Below are 17,008 nucleotides of genomic sequence, written 5' to 3'. Positions count from 1 at the left end.
TCTCTGTGTAGTTGTCTTGTCAGAAGAAGTCGACTCCCTGAAACCTATCAGACACGGTCGACATTTGCTCTGCTTTTAAAAGTGAATACACTGGGAACTTTGTTCCCGTCTGCCACATGTGGATGCGTGCGGGTGGCCCCTGGCAAAGGCTGCGTTGTTGTCGGTGTCTGGTGATTTACCGAACACATGCACATAAACACACAATCCCCGTTCTTGTGCTCGTCTTCCCTGAAGAGACACAGGAAGCAGTCATGTGCCAGCCTGTAGTGTTTATTTTCCTGCATATTCTTTTGTGAGAGTTGCACAACCCAGGTTTTGTTTTGAGCACGCAGGCCTTAATGGCTTTTTGTATTGTCGTGTTGAAGTTTGTGCTTCAGACTCAGGTTGACACTTCTCACTTCTTCTATTTTCAGAGTGTGTGAAGCAGCTCTTTCCTACTACAGATACGTTCATTTTGTTTGAAGTTAGCACAACAGTGCATCTTAGAGGTTGTCTGCAGTAAGGCTGCACCTGATTATTTTCATTATCGATTAAACTGTGAATTATTTTCTCAACGATCACTTTGTAATGGAAAAAAAATGTTACTCAGTGTTTCCCAAAGCCCAAGAGGGATCAAAATGTTGACTTTTTGATTCTTTAGAAAATTACTGAATCTAATTCATCAATTATCAAAGCAGTTGGTGATTAGTTTAATAGTTGAAAACTAATCGATAAATCGTTGCAGCTCTTCTGACTTATGCACCTTTTATCTATTAGCCTGTGGCACATTAAGTAATAAGTGGACTGACTTAAAATTAATCAGCAATACTGCCTATAAATTATCGCAGTTGTTAACAAAGAAAAATACCAAATATTCACTTATTTTAACATTTTCAATGGGATGACTGGAGTCCTGATTGTTGTTGACTTGATTAAGATTTCACTTTCACAAAGTCTGACTTCATCAAGGAAACACTGAAATTAATTCAAGTTTCACCTTTTTTCCATATTATAAATAATAGTCATTAGTTTGTTTTTACAGTCCCCCCTAAACAAAATAACCACCAATGTCACATTTAATACAGAAAGTTTAAAACTTTGTCAGTGATTTGAATTTCAAAGTTGAGTGAGGATTCAACCGAATGCCGTCCTGAGTAAGAGAACAGACTCTCCCCTCCACCAGCCTGTATCTGTGCCTCTGCCTGTTGAACGATTAGATACCTGTGAGTGTTGGACTCTTATATAGATGAAATGATAGTCTGATAAATAAATACAAACAAACACAACATCATTAGTTGCAGCCTGCTTTAAAAAAAAAAAAAAAAAAAAGGTGTTTTATTGTAACGGCCCATTAACACAGTATGAACGTAACACTATTTTACTCCAGCACGTTTTCCTGGCTCCAGTTCTATTTCTGGGTCAGTGTGTTTGTTTTTACTGAAACCCCCATTATTATCCAACAACCTTCCTCTTAGTCACCTTTTCCCTCCAGTGCCGCCAACATAAAGCCGCTTTGTCTATATAGTGAGCGTGGAAACAAGAGGAAAGGTCGGCTATAATTGGAGAAGGGAACATTTTCGACGATCTATAGGGAATTTGGGAGAACCCCCCTTTTTTTTTCCTCTCCTCAGTGTTTGAGCCGTGAGTCATTGGGAAACCCCACCCACATGTGCCTACACATGCTTGCCAGACTGGGCGGGTGGGTGGGTGTGTGCGTGTGTTTATACAGTTACACACCATATGGATCAATGGACACTTGTAGTGCATGTTTGAGGAATTTCTTTAGTGCTACAGGAAATGAACGAGGTGATGAATTGTTCGTAGCCATAGCAGCCCCTCACAGAGATACTGGCTGAAAATACACTGGCAGGAAGGAAAAAAAATAAATAAATAAATCTCATTGGTTTTTTTCCTCCACAGCTTCAGCAGATGTGCCCATGTGCAGAGCTTTGAACCCCCTCCTGCTGCAGGGGAGCTGCTCTGTGGTGAACTGCACGAGGCTGCAGCTGTAGTGGGCAGGTGCCAGTGTGTGCATGAAGGTATCTCAATCCCTCGCAGCTACTATTCCAGACAGCTGCCACAAATGGGAATATGTCGGTCAACTTCCGTTTTTTTTAAAAATAAGAATTCAAAATCTCTCTCATCTAAAGTGAATCCAATTGGTTTTATTCTGCATTGAAGCACTGAAAATGTTTTCAAAAAGACAACAGGGAAATCAACAGGAAAGATGAACCAGCGTGCATGCAATCAACAGTTTCTACTTTGTAGCTCTGAACACTGTTGACAGGGAGGGCTGCGAATTATCCGGAGTAATCGAAAGAGAAAGAGATGTTAAATTAAATTAGAAATTGAACAAATTAACCATTCACCTCAATTATGTCGGGGTGGCAGCAGACATCTGTGATACAATTAACGCAAAGCCTGAGCGCAAATATCTTGAACTGTGTCTATGAGAGGAGTGCATCAGAGGTAAGGGAGGAAATATGTTTTGGGTGAACTAACCTATTAAATGCGATCCAGTTCAGCCAAGATTATGTCCTCTAATGATCAGAAACAATCAGATCAGTGCAGTACAGGCTGCTAGACAACTCTCAGAAGTGAGAGCATGGATTTTTTTTCTGCAAAGTCGGAAAAACGGGGGAGGCAGAGGTCAGACGATGTGGCTGTATAATCTCAAATGTTTTAAATTTAGCCGTCTGGTAAAGTTGAAAAGAAAAGACAGCGCACACATACTCGACCTCTGTGAGATCTTCTGTTTTAGAAATCAAGAGTCGTCGTGAAATTGTACACAACGTATAAAACGGTGTTTCTTCCTTTCTGAATTTCAATGTAAATCTGCTCTAAAATGACTACATGTTTGTCTCAAATTGAGGTTTTGTCTTGGTTCTCAGTGCTGATTACTACTTGGCATCACTGTTGCCAAGGTCTCATAAAGCTTTTTTTTTTTTTTTTTTCCTCTGGCTCTGTGGCTGCAGTAATTCATCTGCCATATCTTTTGTAAAATTATAGGTTGATGTTGAAAAAAAGCACACCCTCTCTGAGAGTCTACACCTTTTTTTATTCCAGTGCGTCCACAGCGTGGTAGAAATGGCAGGGCCTGACGACAAGGCCTTGGTTGCCGTGGCAACGGCATAGCAAAACAGGAGGCGGGGGGGAGTGGGCTTTTTTCTCTCTTTCACTCCACGAGGCGGGGTTCGTTTCTCGTTACTGGGGTGGACAAAGATAGCTGTGAGTCATCCTTGAGGCTGGGAGCCGAGCCAACACATTCCTCCTCCTCCTCCTCCTCCTCCTCAGATTTCTCGTCTCTATTATTCCCCCTCTTTCTCTTTTCCTTTTTGTCTCTTTCTTTTCGCATTTCCATTTCACACTCCCCCCTCCACCAACACCACCACCACCAACCTCTCCTCTCCTCTCCTCTCCTCTCCTCTCCTCTCTTCTCCTCCCCTCCTCTCCCCCATCTCACACTGTCTCCGTCCAATAGCTCCCATTTTGTGTCTGTGCCTCAAAAATGTGTCATTTACTCTATTGTAACAAACTGCCTTAGCTTAAAAAGCTTAGATATAGCAGCTGAAGAGGGAGGAATGATGTGTAAACCTTTATTATTTTTCAGTTATATTATTTTTATTCAGCAGTGTAGACTTTGTGTGTGGGAGGAAAGAAGGCATGACAAATAAGACAAGTGGTCTACGCCGGAAAAAATAAGAATAAGGCTTGCCGAAATTACACTTCTTTGTCTGTTTTTAATTCCCTCTTCCAGTGTGGAGTACGAAACGTGCAGCGCTGCCCTTTTGGCACAAAGGTCTTTCTCAGTTTCCAAGCTCAGAAGCAACTCTGCTGCCTTGTTTTTACTTCCAACAGATTTTCCGTATCTTGATGAAACTGGCTGGTATTTTTTTTTTTCTTTCCCGTTTTATTCACCTAATTTCCCAAATGTAATCTGCAATTTGTTTGCTCATCTGTTGGCTCTCCGCCACTCTCAGTACCACATTTGTTAGTCTCATGCTGACTGTGTATTGTAGTGTAAATATTAATAGTGTGATTCTTAAAAAATAACTGTGGAGTGGCTCCACACGTGTTCTGAGCTCAGGCTGCGAGGCTTCCGAGCGTTTGATGGAACAGAATGTAAACATAAAGTCAGAGGATATTTATGCCGAGGCTCTGTAATTACACAATTCATGCTCGATTATATAAACAGGTAGTCCAAAGCAAACGCCTGCACAAAGAACTCACACACACCCTGCACTAGATTATGTAAATAGTATATGAGAACACTGCATGTACTGAATGTGTTGGCGCACACATTTGTTAACACATTAAGAGATGATGTCATAAGAAGGAAAAATCTGCACATACATGCAGTACACAGATGCATTTAACATACACGGCGGTGTACACAGTTGTTGCAGCCAATACTCCCACACAGTGCAGAACAGACCCAAACACGCACAAATACACCCACGTGCACACATGGACTTAAAAGAAACACGCACACACAAACACACACACATGCACACTGAAAAGGTTTTACAAAATCCTTCCGTTGTTTTAAGCCGACATCCAGGAACATCATCCTGACAGGAGCAAAGGCAACGTGTTATCGAACAGCACAGACGAGTCCTTCACAGTGTTGCACATTGTGTAATAAAGTGAGTTTCTTTTTCCAGATTCTTTTATCAGTACTGTACAATAAGTAATACTAACATTTTTAAAACATCTGTGGTTTAATTTATCATTATGTGTTAACAGTTTAATTCATCCAAAACTGGATGTGTGTGGATGTGAACTATTATCATCTTTATTGCTTTTTAAAAAAAATTGTAGCTTCAAATCTGCTCCACATTCATCCGTAATCAGTATTAAATCACAAGATCATAGAAAAATAAATGCAATCGCATCAAAGCGAGTCATTTTAGACACCATTCACAGATCAAAACAGAAACTTCTTGTTTTATCAGTAAACGCATGATGTGCTTTGTTGTTCGGTTGACTCCAAACTGTTACTGCCTCGGGAAAAACATTCACATAGTCATGTTTCCCAGAGGATGATGTCATGACTCAGGTGATCACCTGACTTTCTCTCTCATGTCACCATGAGGCTGACAATTTTGAACAGCTTTGATTGCATTGTTTTTACAACTGCGGGATGGATTATCATGAAGCTTGTACAGACAGTCGTGTCCATTTTTGTTGACGTTTTTTTAATCTAGCATCATCATCTGGTCAAACTCCACCAGTCTGACTCATTAAAGTGTGTTAACAGGTCCTGCAGAGCACTACTGAAGGTGGGGAAGAAAAAGTGTGAAGCCTTTTGTGGCTACAAAAGACGCTGCATGTAATCTGTTAAACTGCCTCTGGTGATGTCACTGGCTGGTGAACTGTGGGTAATGTAGGCAGCAGGTTTTGAAAAGGGCAAAAGAGATGATATTTCTGCCTCTGCTGAATTGATATTTATAATTTCTTTTCATACAGTTCAACCTGAGTCCAACAGTGTTGTAGTGTAATGAGTGTAATTTTCGACCAGTTCACTACTTTACAAAACCTAGTGCTTACATTACCCACAGTGCAACAGCCACTGAGAGACTTCACTGGAGGCATGCAGCTTCCTCTGGAGCAATAAAGGACTTTAAACCACTGTTTTCCAAATATGCAGTTGTACTCCCCAATACATGTAAACACACTTTAATGCGTAAAACTGGTGGCGTTATCCTTTAAGTAATGAAGGCTTTGCTTTGTGCTAGTGATAATTAGCAAATGTAACATGCTAGCACACTAAACTAAGACTGTGAACATGGTAAATGTTATCCTTGCATAATAAATAAATATTAGCACTGTTATTGTGTCACTTGTACATGTTACCCTGCTGTATGGAAACACTCTGCCCTGCCATCATATCTGTGTATGAAGTGAGTACAAGTAAAACAGCATGTCACTATACCAAACCCACCACTGTCCATTAAGTCACTGTTGGAGCTGATCCACTGGGCCCATTAGCGCTCCAGAATGTCACAGCCAGCCACACTAACAAGCATTCATCTTCCCCCAGAATCAGACTGTTAAAATGTTTCACTGAGAAAAGTATTAATGTCTAGACAAAGAGCTGTACAGTTTTAAATAATGTGTATATTAAGTTGTATACAAATGAGAAAAATGTGTGTGGTGTACACAACACTAATGCTTACACTTTACAACCCAGTCAGTTAGACAGAAAACACGTCTCTCTCTCTCTCATTAAGGGCTCGTTTTTGCTGTTTTATAATTAAAGTCCATAATATGTTAATGAGCAGCATTGTGGTGAATGTGAAATGTTCCACAATAACAGCAGCAGCCTTGGAAAAGTGGTTTTCATCACACCCAGAGAGTTACACAAGCCTGAGGGAACAGGACCGGGCCAGAGGTGGTTAAACACTATTATCCTTTAATCGTCACGAAAAGATAATAGTCATTAAAACATTTTACAGCAGTAGTCACGCCTCGGTTTACTCCACTTCTCTGCCTGTCTCGTTGCCGTCTTTGACACGTATTGATGGCTCACGTGTTTTGATAGGGCGGCTCTGTTAGGCTCAAGTCTGTGGAAGTTCAAGAATTCAGGGAATGTTTGTAGGTGTCGGTGTGTATATGTACGTACTTGTGTGTTCTTGAAACATTCATGTTTTTCTCTGTGCGTTTACAGCCATAATCTTAAGTACCTTTACAGCTGGGTTGTTAAGATTCACATTCCTGTATGGCAGCAGAAGAACCGGAACGCTTGTAGAAAGGTGTATTCAGTATGTATGGAGAGAGAGATACTTCTGTCACCAAGCCTATACTCATTGATATAAACAGGATGGACAAAATAATAGACACACCTGTCAGTTTAAAGCCCCAGTCCAGCCAGTGTTACTTGCTTTGTAAAGGTTAACGTCACCTTTTTGAAAAAGATGGACAAACTCAATTATCGACTCAACCAGGCTGCTGTTTTAGCAAGATCAACATTATTAGCATGGATGGTGATGGCATGGATATTAACATGGACAGGAATAGCATGGTTGTTAGCGTGGATAACAATAGATGGATATTAGTATGTATAGCAACAATATGGATATTAGCATTGGGTTGTGCTAGCATGGATATTAACATGAATAGCAATAGCATGGGCAGTGGTAGCATGGATATTGGCATGGATGTTAGCATGGATGGTGATGTCATGGATATTAGCATGATAGCAATAGCATGGTTGTTAGCATGGCTAACAAAATATTGATACTAGCATGTATAGCAACAGCATGGATATTAGTATTGGGTTGTGCTAGCATGGATTTTAACATGGATAGCAATAGCATGGGCAGTGGTAGCAGGGATATTGGCATGGATGTTAGCATGATAGCAATAGCATGGTTGTTAACATGGATGACAAAAGATGGACACTAGCATGTATAGCAACAATATGTATATTAGCATTGGGGTGTGCTAGCATGGATATTAACATGAATAGCAATAGCATGGGGTATTAGCATGAATAGCAATAGCATGAGGTATTAGCATGAATAGCAGTAGCATAGATATTAGCATTGTTACCGATAATAGTCACACTAACATCAGTTCCTCTTGGGTAATTATGAGCTTAAGTGTTTATTCAGGGGCAAACTGTAACCTGTCCTGTATTTTTGAATTTCCTCACAGCTTATCAGACTGTCGCAGTGTGTCTGCACAAGCTTGGAGGATGATGCATGACTCACAGATCATTTGGCTAACAGCGTGACTCACCAACGTTGTCTGTAAATTACTCAAATATTAAATCTCATGGAGTGGGGCTAATTGCAATACAACTCAACAGCAACAAACTGCAGCCTCTTTAAATCTGAACGTTATGTCTGAATACTGTAACCCTCATGAAGGAAGGATTTATTATTTTAGCTTGGTGTACCTAGTAAACTTGCAACTGAGTGTATGCTTCAAAGGAGACATATCAGTTAATCACTGAAGTGCAGTCAAACAATATGTCTCTGAGCAGGGCCTTTACAACCAGCTGTTAAATGATACTGTTGAAGACAGTTTTAACGACTGGGGAAGTTTATGAATATGAATATGTGCTTTGCTGTAGAGAAGGAATGTACGAACATCTGGTGCAAACATCTGGTCATTTAAATTTGGTTAAAGGCTCTGGAAAAGGTCATTGTTGAGTTACCAAAGAATGTAAACACCTCATTGCAAGTTTATAAAAAAAAGGTTTTTCCTCTTGTTCCTTTGTGTAGAATGATATATGTGCAGAGGCTGTTTTTACATTCATTGCTAAAGTGTTTCTCTGTGCTCACTGAAAAGTTTGATTTTTAGGAGCCATATTTTTGGGCCATATTGCATGGTTTGTGATATGAAATAGACTGGAAAGCAGTTCTGGTCCATTATTCAGCATACACAAGTGTGATGTGGAATTTGAAGTCTTCAGAAACATCTTGTGTTCAGAAGTTAAACCAGAGTCTATTTAGGCAACTCTCGCCACTCGGCAGCCATCTTGGCAACGATCTTGGGCGGTAATTTCAGGCTAACAGGTCCAGGTCCCTGTCTAAATGTATGAGGAGAGAGCCAGAACTGCAACTGCTTCAAAAGGTTTGGTCACTTCTGTCCAAATTAAAAAGAAAATGCTTTTTTTTTTTCAAAGTTGTACTTCACGACAGCAACGTCTTTAATGGCTCGTGATGTGATGTCATCGGCTCGTCCTACCAGAGCACCTGTTTTAATAACCTCACGTTTCTTGATAATCCTGTGCATTAAGGTTAGATCCCTCTCCATCTGCAGCCGCACAAAATCAGTTGAAACTGTCTGGAGCTGTGCGCCCGTGTGCAACAACCTGATTGGCTGATACGTTTTCAGTTCAGCTGTGATTAATCAAACGGTTGGCTTCTGTTGGAAGGGGGCGGGATGTGTCATACAACAGCCATCCGTTTTCCATTGAAAACGCTGTAAGTGGTTGGTCCCTGGTTCAACTTGTGATATGAAAAACATTTTAATATTCATATATTCTGGAATTCTTAATGAGGGAGACGGAGTGGTTACCACTTTTAGGCTTTTTAATGTGGTAATTAGACTTTTTTTCTGCAAAAAAGAGAGACACATAACATTTAGAATTTTGATGTATGCCTTAATTAAAGTATGAAGGAAATCTTATCTAGGTCTAGGTAGACTGAGGAAGAAACAGTGATTTGTAAACCAAACATTAGATACACATGTCGAGAGGATAATCACAAACCACAACCTTACAAAGTGACAGTAAGACAGCTTCAACAAAAAGTGATCACATCATAACCTTCATGAAGGTCGGATTTATTGTTTTAGCTGCATGTACCTAATGAACTAGCACCTGACTGCATGTGCTCCATTGTAACTTTTAGAGTACATGTCTGATCAAGTGTGTCCCAGTGCTTCTGGGGTGTGTTGTGTGTGTGTGTTTGTGTGCATGGTCGGCCATGATTTGATTTGGACCCACTGGGCTGTAACTCTTCCTTTTTTCCTTTCTTCCTTTTTTTTTTTTTTTTCTTTTATCTGAACAATGAGTTGTCTGGAAGGCTTTTATATAATTACCCATTCAAGTATCTCTGAGGCCTGATCATGCATCTGTGAAGCATCATAGATATGTTTTCTCTGGATTTAATTTCAACCTTTTTTTTTTTTTGGACATAAAAGACTCATTCAGTTTGGGTCCCTGACGCAGCCGGCCTCAGTGCAAGTTCTGCTTTTCCACCAGTTCATCTCGGCTCTTTGTCCCGGCTCTTTTCAGGAGGCAGAATTGCAATTTCAGGCTTGTCTAAAGCCTTATTAGTGTTTATTGAACGCCATAATAGAAATTGATTTCTGTATCATAAACCAATAAATGACACTTTCACTTCTGAGGTAATAGCTTATGAATGGACTCGATCTCTGCAGTCACTCATTACTCTGCTGCCGAGTAACTTTATTTAGCTGCGTCTGAGTTCATTGTGAAGCCCGTCCTCGCGCCCGGCTGGCAGTGACCGGAGGACTCCGAGGTCTGTGTGAGCAGCCTGGAAGCCATCTCCCCCAGCAGATGGCCATTATTAATGACAATGAAGAACTAGCCCACAGGCACAAATAGAATAACAGGGAGCCCATTTCCTTCTCGCTGTGCATGAACCACCTATACGGATAACAACCTCCCCCTCTCCCCTCCGCTCTCTTCATCTTCTGCTGGGCATGTATTGTTTTTCCATGCCTGTATCCAAGTTTTTTTTTTTCTTTTTTTCCCCCAACCAGAACTCTAAATTGGTTTCTGTAGAGATGTGAAAGGAGAGGCGGAGCACCCATGCACAGGCACATGCGCAACAAACGTGAATTCTCTTAATTCAACACAGCTTCCCTCGGAGAGAGAGTTTAATGGGCTCTTGCTCTGTACGGAAGGCTAATAGCAGCATGTTGATGTGTTGGCCGGAGTTCAGATCACATCAACAGTGGACAACTGCTGCTCTCACTGCACCGTACAGTGGTACAGTTTGTGTCATCCACAACTTGTGTCACTGCGGCACAGTTACACACAGTTCATCCAGTTTCACTTTGAGAAGAAATACAGGAACAGGTTCTCATTAATGTCAGCAGGAGAATTTTATGATTTCCTCTGCAGCACTTAATGTACGAGGTGAGCTGAGCACAGAGCCACTGATTTTTTTGTTTTTTTTGTTTAAATTGGTTAAAGGATGAGCCTACAGCGCAAGTTTGTCTTAACATCCTGTTCTTAGTCGTTAGTCAGAGGGGATCAAAGGAACCTGTATTTCTCTGATGTGTTTCTTTTTTAAAAAAAAATAAAAATGATAGAATGAATAACCCCATGTGACTTACAACTCGATAAACTTTGATGCAGATGCAAACAGGAGCTGTATCAAATGCTGGATACCGTCAGATTCAGACCAACTTCAACACAGCGGCATTTCAAAGTGCTTTACATAACGCAATAAAACAAAAATCAATCGTGTATATAGACGTTCAGCAGAAGTCTAGCGGTCAGCACTTTGATGTAAGGCAACATGAGGTGAATGAAGCGGCTCCGAAGAGGCCGAATCATCTGTGTCCATGGTGCAAAGTCAAAAACAGCAAAATTATGCAACATCTCGAAGAGAACAGTCCTGAAACACACAGGCGAGCTGTTTTAACAGAGAGGAAGAGTCCACAATTAAAAATCCAGCAGAGATGTGAAATAAGTACGCTTACTCACATATCAAACTGCTTTACCTTTTCTGCTGCTTTATACTTTTGCTCCACCACGATTCAGAGGCAAATGTTGTAACTTTCCACCAACTCCTACCTGTGACACTGCTGATAAATCAAACCAATCAATAAATTGTGATGTATTATTATAGAATGAGAGAAGACAGTTTTCCTTTTTGACTTGAAAAACTGTTAAAATCACCATGAAGTGACATGTGTTGGGGTCTGTACCTGAAACATCTGGAGGACTGTATACCTACATATGAGAGACGGATACAGTAGCGGGTCATAGTGACACATCCCTTATTGAAGGGACATGAACCTAACGTCCACATCTTCTCTGTCTGGTGTTGTTACAGGAACACTAAAAAGGAGAGTGACCTGGAGGCGGCTCTGGCCCGGCTGAGGGACCTGGAGGCCCTGCTCAACTCTAAAGATGCCTCCCTCTCCACTGCCATGGGGGAGAAGCGAGCCCTGGAGGCTGAGGTGAAGGACCTCAAGGCCCAGCTGGCCAAGGTAAAAACACCTGAAGGTAGTCGACGGCAGGAAGGGCACGTGTTGCTCAGAGGAAATAGAAACCCGTTCTCACATTAACACTAATGTTAGAATCATGTCGGCTCACAGAGGATGTCTTCACCATGACACGTAACTCTAGATTATAAACAGGAAACATTGTGGCCCTGTCACTGTTTACATTGGATTGACTTTTAAATACTTGCAATGATTGCAGTAAAGGAAAAAGTTTACGATCTTTGGTTGCCATCAGTCAGTAATTGGAGCGCAAATCCACAGAGACTGAGATTTAAAATGATTGTCTCAGTGTGCGAGCTTCCTCCACCTCTGAAGCACAGAGATATAACAGCAGAAGAAGTCATTTTATTTAAGCCCTCCAGGCAGCTGATTATGAATGAGGACAAGGTGGCGAGGCAGACAAGGTTGCGTTCTCCGTTGTTTGTTTTATCAATGAATTTTACCACAAGACTGCTGTAGATACAGTTATGGCCTTGCTCCACCTACTGGCCACTCGGAGGAACTGCAGGATCTTGCTTCAGGGTTCATAGCTCAGCCAACGCTGCACAGATCACACAGAGAGATGTGTGTGATTTTTTTTTTTCTCTCTCTTACATGCCTCCATTAGAAAACGTTTCCCTCTTCATCTTCTCTCTGCTTCTCCTCCTCCTCCCTCCCTCCCAGTTGGAAGGTAACTTAGCTGATGCCAAGAGGCAGCTGCAGGATGAGATGCTGAGGAGAGTGGACGCCGAGAATCGCCTGCAGACCCTGAAGGAGGAACTGGAGTTCCAGAAGAACATCTACAACGAGGTTCCCACTCTTCACCTTAACACTTCTATTTCTGTTTTTTATTTTTCTAAGACATCTGTCCTACTTTTCATCTTCTCCAAAGGATATTGATTCTCTTCCAACCACCTACTTGTTTGATTGCATTCCTGATGCAGATCTTTTTGCTTCTCGTTTCTCCTCTTTTATTATTTGATATTTATTTTGAGTTCGTTTTCACATGACTAATAAAACACAGTGCAAGTACAAGTAGAAGTATTTACAAGGTCTAAATTAAATTGTTAGATTTCACTTTTTTACTATAATTAAATCCTAGTTTTCATAATTTTCTGCTCCTGGTCGAGTCCTGGCCAATGATGCATCGAACAGACTTGTTTTCTAAATGTAAATGAACTAATTAGGAGTTGCTCAAAGGTCAACAGAGAGGTAGATTTCTCTGTTAGAGCTCTGTTCTTCTAAACAAGTAATTACTGCACAGCGACTGACTAATCAATGCAATTAAGTTCATCGACTATAACAGGTGTCTACAGGTGGAGTCTTATAATTGTTCAAAGTGCCTGGAAGAAAATAAAACCAGCCATCAATACAAACGACTGTTTTTGTAGCTTAATAAAGTAATTAAGTCGATTTCGAGGAAATCAGCCTCTCATCAATATCATCAGTCAAACTAGGCAAATCCATGAAGCTTGAAACAAGTGCTCTGAGCCTCCTAACCTCCACCCCGTCTGTGTCTGTAGGAGATGCGTGAGTCCAAGCGCCGCCACGAGTCTCGCATGGTGGAGCTGGACAGCGGGCGGCAGCTGGACTATGAGAGCAAGCTGGCCGAGGCGCTGGTCGAGATGCGAACCCAACACGAGGAACAGCTCCACCTCTACAAGGAGGAGGTGGAGAAGACCTTCAACTCTAAGGTGCGTATAGCAATAACTTGGGACATTAACTACACAGGACATTTTAAAAATCGCTCTAACTCAGAGGCCACACCACAACTATAATAACAAGACAGAGGTGAACGGTTACTGTTGGATGTTATGATAGTAAATCTTTATCTATAATAAAAGATTACGCTAAAAATTACATATCAGTCAGTTTAAAGTGAATTTATACTCGCAAACAGTATTTAACAGTGATCTCTCATCTCTGAAGGTCTTTTTGTATTTACTGATGTCCTCAACCAAAGTATGAATACAATTTCAAAAGACAACTCTCATGATAAAATGTTTATTTGAAACCATTGTTAAACTGCAGTTTGTTTAATGACCTTCAGCATCTGTATCTCTAAAGGCAGAGACTATTTTCTACGTTGAGTTCCAGCTGCTTCCATCAGGGTGGAGGTTAAATCTCCCAAAGGGCAGCACAAATGGATACAGATTATCTTTTATTCCATTGGCTTTTAAAACAAACTACCTCCATGATCTCTGGTGATGGTGTGAGTGATGTGGATATTATCTTGTGTATGTGGCTGATGTATTATGTATTTATGTATGACCACTCTCTGTGAAGTAAATTGCCTCATAGGAACATTAAAGTTTTACTCCACTCTGTAGACCATCAGTGAAAATCTACTTTTGAAATAACTCTTTCTTAACGAGTTAACTTAATAGAAGAGAGTGCAAAAGAAATGATTGCAAGAAGCAACAGGCTAAAGAGCTGTTTCTTTAGTGGCATTTGGTCTTCAAACAAGTTAATAAACTTTGTTGATTAAATGAAGTCTGATGAAATAGAGAAAGCCACAACTCTGCATTGGTGATCTTTGTGTCAGACAGTTTTAGTTCAGGCGGTTCTCTGTAGTAAACCGGTGCTGGTGGCTGACTGTACCGTCTCTCTGTGTGTCAGCTGGAGAACGCCCGTCACTCAGCTGACAGGAATAGCCACTTGGTGGGAGCTGCTCACGAAGAGCTTCAGCAGACCCGTGTTCGACTGGAGGGCATGTCGGGCCAGCTCAGCATGCTGCAGAAACAGGTAAGCACGCAAACACTCATACAGTCTGTCAGTCACACTATCTGTCAGTGGTTTGATGTCCGTCTGCTGGTCTGTCAGGCCAATAACTGTTTTTCTTCACCTCTAAGCACGATTGATTCATTTAAGCCTCACCCGACTCATCGGGCAGACTAGCAGTGTTTGAATTGTTGTCTTAATTGACTAACCTTTAGCGTGTGTGTTCCTTCTAAATCAGCTGTCAGCGAGCGAGTCCAAGGTGCGGGAGCTGGAGGAGGCTCTGTCGAGGGAGCGGGACCTGTCGCGGCGGCGGCTGGAGGATAAAGAGCAGGAGATTGCCGAAATCCGAGCTCGGATGCTGCAGCAGCTGGACGAGTACCAGGAGCTGCTGGACATCAAACTGGCCCTGGACATGGAGATTAATGCTTATAGGAAGCTGCTGGAGGGAGAGGAAGAGAGGTGAGCTGGTTGTGAAGCAGAAGGTAGATCACTGGATTGCTAAAGGTCGACAAGGTGTTAGAGGGAGGGAGGAGTCACTGACAAGACGGACTACAAACATCCTGACTGCAAGCACAGATCAGAAAAAATAAGCGATTGAATTCAGACATTTCAGGCTTAAATGCAACATCCCTGTCCATAGTTTGGGCCCGTTAATTACCCTTTAAATGATATTTAAGAAAATGGTGCACTTCCAACCCTGTAACAACAATCTGGTGAGGAGTCTGTGTGCACAAAGCCAGATCCATCAGAGTGTTGGCCCTGACCTCAAACCCCATCTGACACCTTTGGGACGAGCTAGCACGACGACTGTGAGCCAGACCTGAACATCCAACATCAGCACTGGACCTCACGGTCGCTCCTGTGGATAAATAGGATCAAATCCCTGCAGTCAAGCTCAAAAACCTGGTGGAAAGAAAGGCTGCACAATTTATCAACAATATTACCAAAATCATAATACGGCCCAGGGAAAAATCCAAATCACAGAAAATGTCGAGTGTGTGTGGAAAAAAATAAGGATTATAACAAAATGTATGATGTAAAAAAAAAAACAAAAACATGTTTGTTTGGTTCAGACCTCAACAATTATGATTGTATTAGTTTTTTTTAGTGAAACGGAAAATTGAATTGAATGATCACCAATCATGTAGCAACTGCAGTATCCATCGAAATAATTGCAAAATGATTTTTCCACCTTATCGTGCAGCCAGAATGGAAAGCTTTAAACCCAGAGGAGCCGAGGCTTCATGGCTTCAGATTAATGCTCGCGGTTTTGGAATAAAAAGGTCAACAATCACATTCAGGTGGCCAAATATTTCTGACCTGACTGTATTTTTCTCTTTAGCTGGTTAGACCCAGTGTACTATAAACAGAGCTGTGTGTGCATATGTTTTGAAAGACTTAGACTTGTGTATTATATAACAGTTTAAATATATATAGATAATATCAACATATTGTTTCATTGCTACATTTGTTTGCTTTCTCTCTCCTGCAGCTTAACGTTGTCACAATATTTAAACACATTTTACAAACTCTTTAAAATTGCTTTATAATCAAATGTAATTTTCCATAATATGGGTTGTTTGAAGTCACTGAAAGGTTGATGTAGTTTTTTCTCGGCGGCTGCTGCAGCAACAGCAGAGGCAGTTTTTCGTAGATCAGTTCTGGTTCGAGGCTCTTTGTCAATCAGCCAATCACTGGGTGAGAGTCATAGAACAGTGAGGGCGAGATTCAAAAACAATGTGAGACTGTATCTGTGTCACACTAACTGCTCTGGTCTCTTTCTATCATCTGAATCTCTTCCTCCCTCTCTCCTCAGGCTGCGTCTGTCACCCAGCCCTCCACCCACCAAGGTCATGGTGACGCGGACCTCCGGCTCAAGCCACAGCCACACCAGCCGCCTGCTCCAGTCCGCCTCCACCGCCGCCACCGCCTCCAGCAGCCGCAACTCTTCCGGCACGGCCAGCAGCAAGAAGCGCCGCCTCAATGACAACGACAGCGAGACCTCCAGCATGGTGGGGGGCACCGTCACCAAGACTCGCATTAGCCAGCACGCCTCAGCCAACGGACGCATCACTGTGGACGAGGTCGACCTGGAGGGCAAGTACGTCCGTCTGAGCAACAAGGCCGACGAGGTGAGAGAAGCTTTTCAAACACTTTAACCTGGTTTAAGGTGATTTCAGACAGCAAAACTGGCTTGATGTTGTTCACTTTGATATAAATCACAATCTAGTTAACCGGTATATATTACTTTTCATACCAGAGTATATATTCTAAGAAGGACAGGCATATTTATCTGTAACCTACACCTTTTTGGTGTGTTAAACCTTTTTTTCAGGCTGGAGAAAATATCATTTTTTGTTTTTAAATGTTCTCTCTTCACATTTCTGTCCTGCAGGACCAATCTCTGAGCAACTGGCAGGTGAAGAGACAAGTAGGCAGTGGGACCCCCATCGTCTACAAGTTTCCCCACAAGTTCACTCTGAAGGCCGGAGGAACTGTCACTGTAAGTTACACTCAGTCGTGATTTTACACTTTATTGTTAATGTGATTGTTGGTTGCATTTGTTAGTTTGTTTATTTTTTTAACCAACAGTAGTTCTTTGACACAAGAA

The 17,008-nt window shown here is 41.6% G+C and overlaps 1 protein-coding gene across 8 annotated transcripts in view; it reads left to right on the top strand.

Moving 5' to 3' along the window:
- Nucleotides 1-17,008, top strand: part of lmna (lamin A) — a 42,226-nt gene that overhangs the window by 20,997 nt on the left and 4,221 nt on the right. For all 8 annotated transcript variants that reach the window (XM_037073328.1, XM_037073327.1, XM_037073329.1 and 5 more), the window contains 7 exons: nucleotides 11,526-11,682; nucleotides 12,361-12,486; nucleotides 13,200-13,370; nucleotides 14,296-14,421; nucleotides 14,636-14,856; nucleotides 16,214-16,529; nucleotides 16,793-16,900. In XM_037073328.1, the coding sequence (XP_036929223.1) occupies nucleotides 11,526-11,682; nucleotides 12,361-12,486; nucleotides 13,200-13,370; nucleotides 14,296-14,421; nucleotides 14,636-14,856; nucleotides 16,214-16,529; nucleotides 16,793-16,900 (1,225 nt within the window). The remainder of the gene's footprint in view (nucleotides 1-11,525; nucleotides 11,683-12,360; nucleotides 12,487-13,199; nucleotides 13,371-14,295; nucleotides 14,422-14,635; nucleotides 14,857-16,213; nucleotides 16,530-16,792; nucleotides 16,901-17,008) is intronic.

Source organism: Acanthopagrus latus, chromosome 17, assembly GCF_904848185.1.
Source record: "Acanthopagrus latus isolate v.2019 chromosome 17, fAcaLat1.1, whole genome shotgun sequence".
NCBI lineage: Eukaryota > Metazoa > Chordata > Actinopteri > Spariformes > Sparidae > Acanthopagrus > Acanthopagrus latus.
This window is presented reverse-complemented; position numbering and strand designations above follow the sequence as displayed.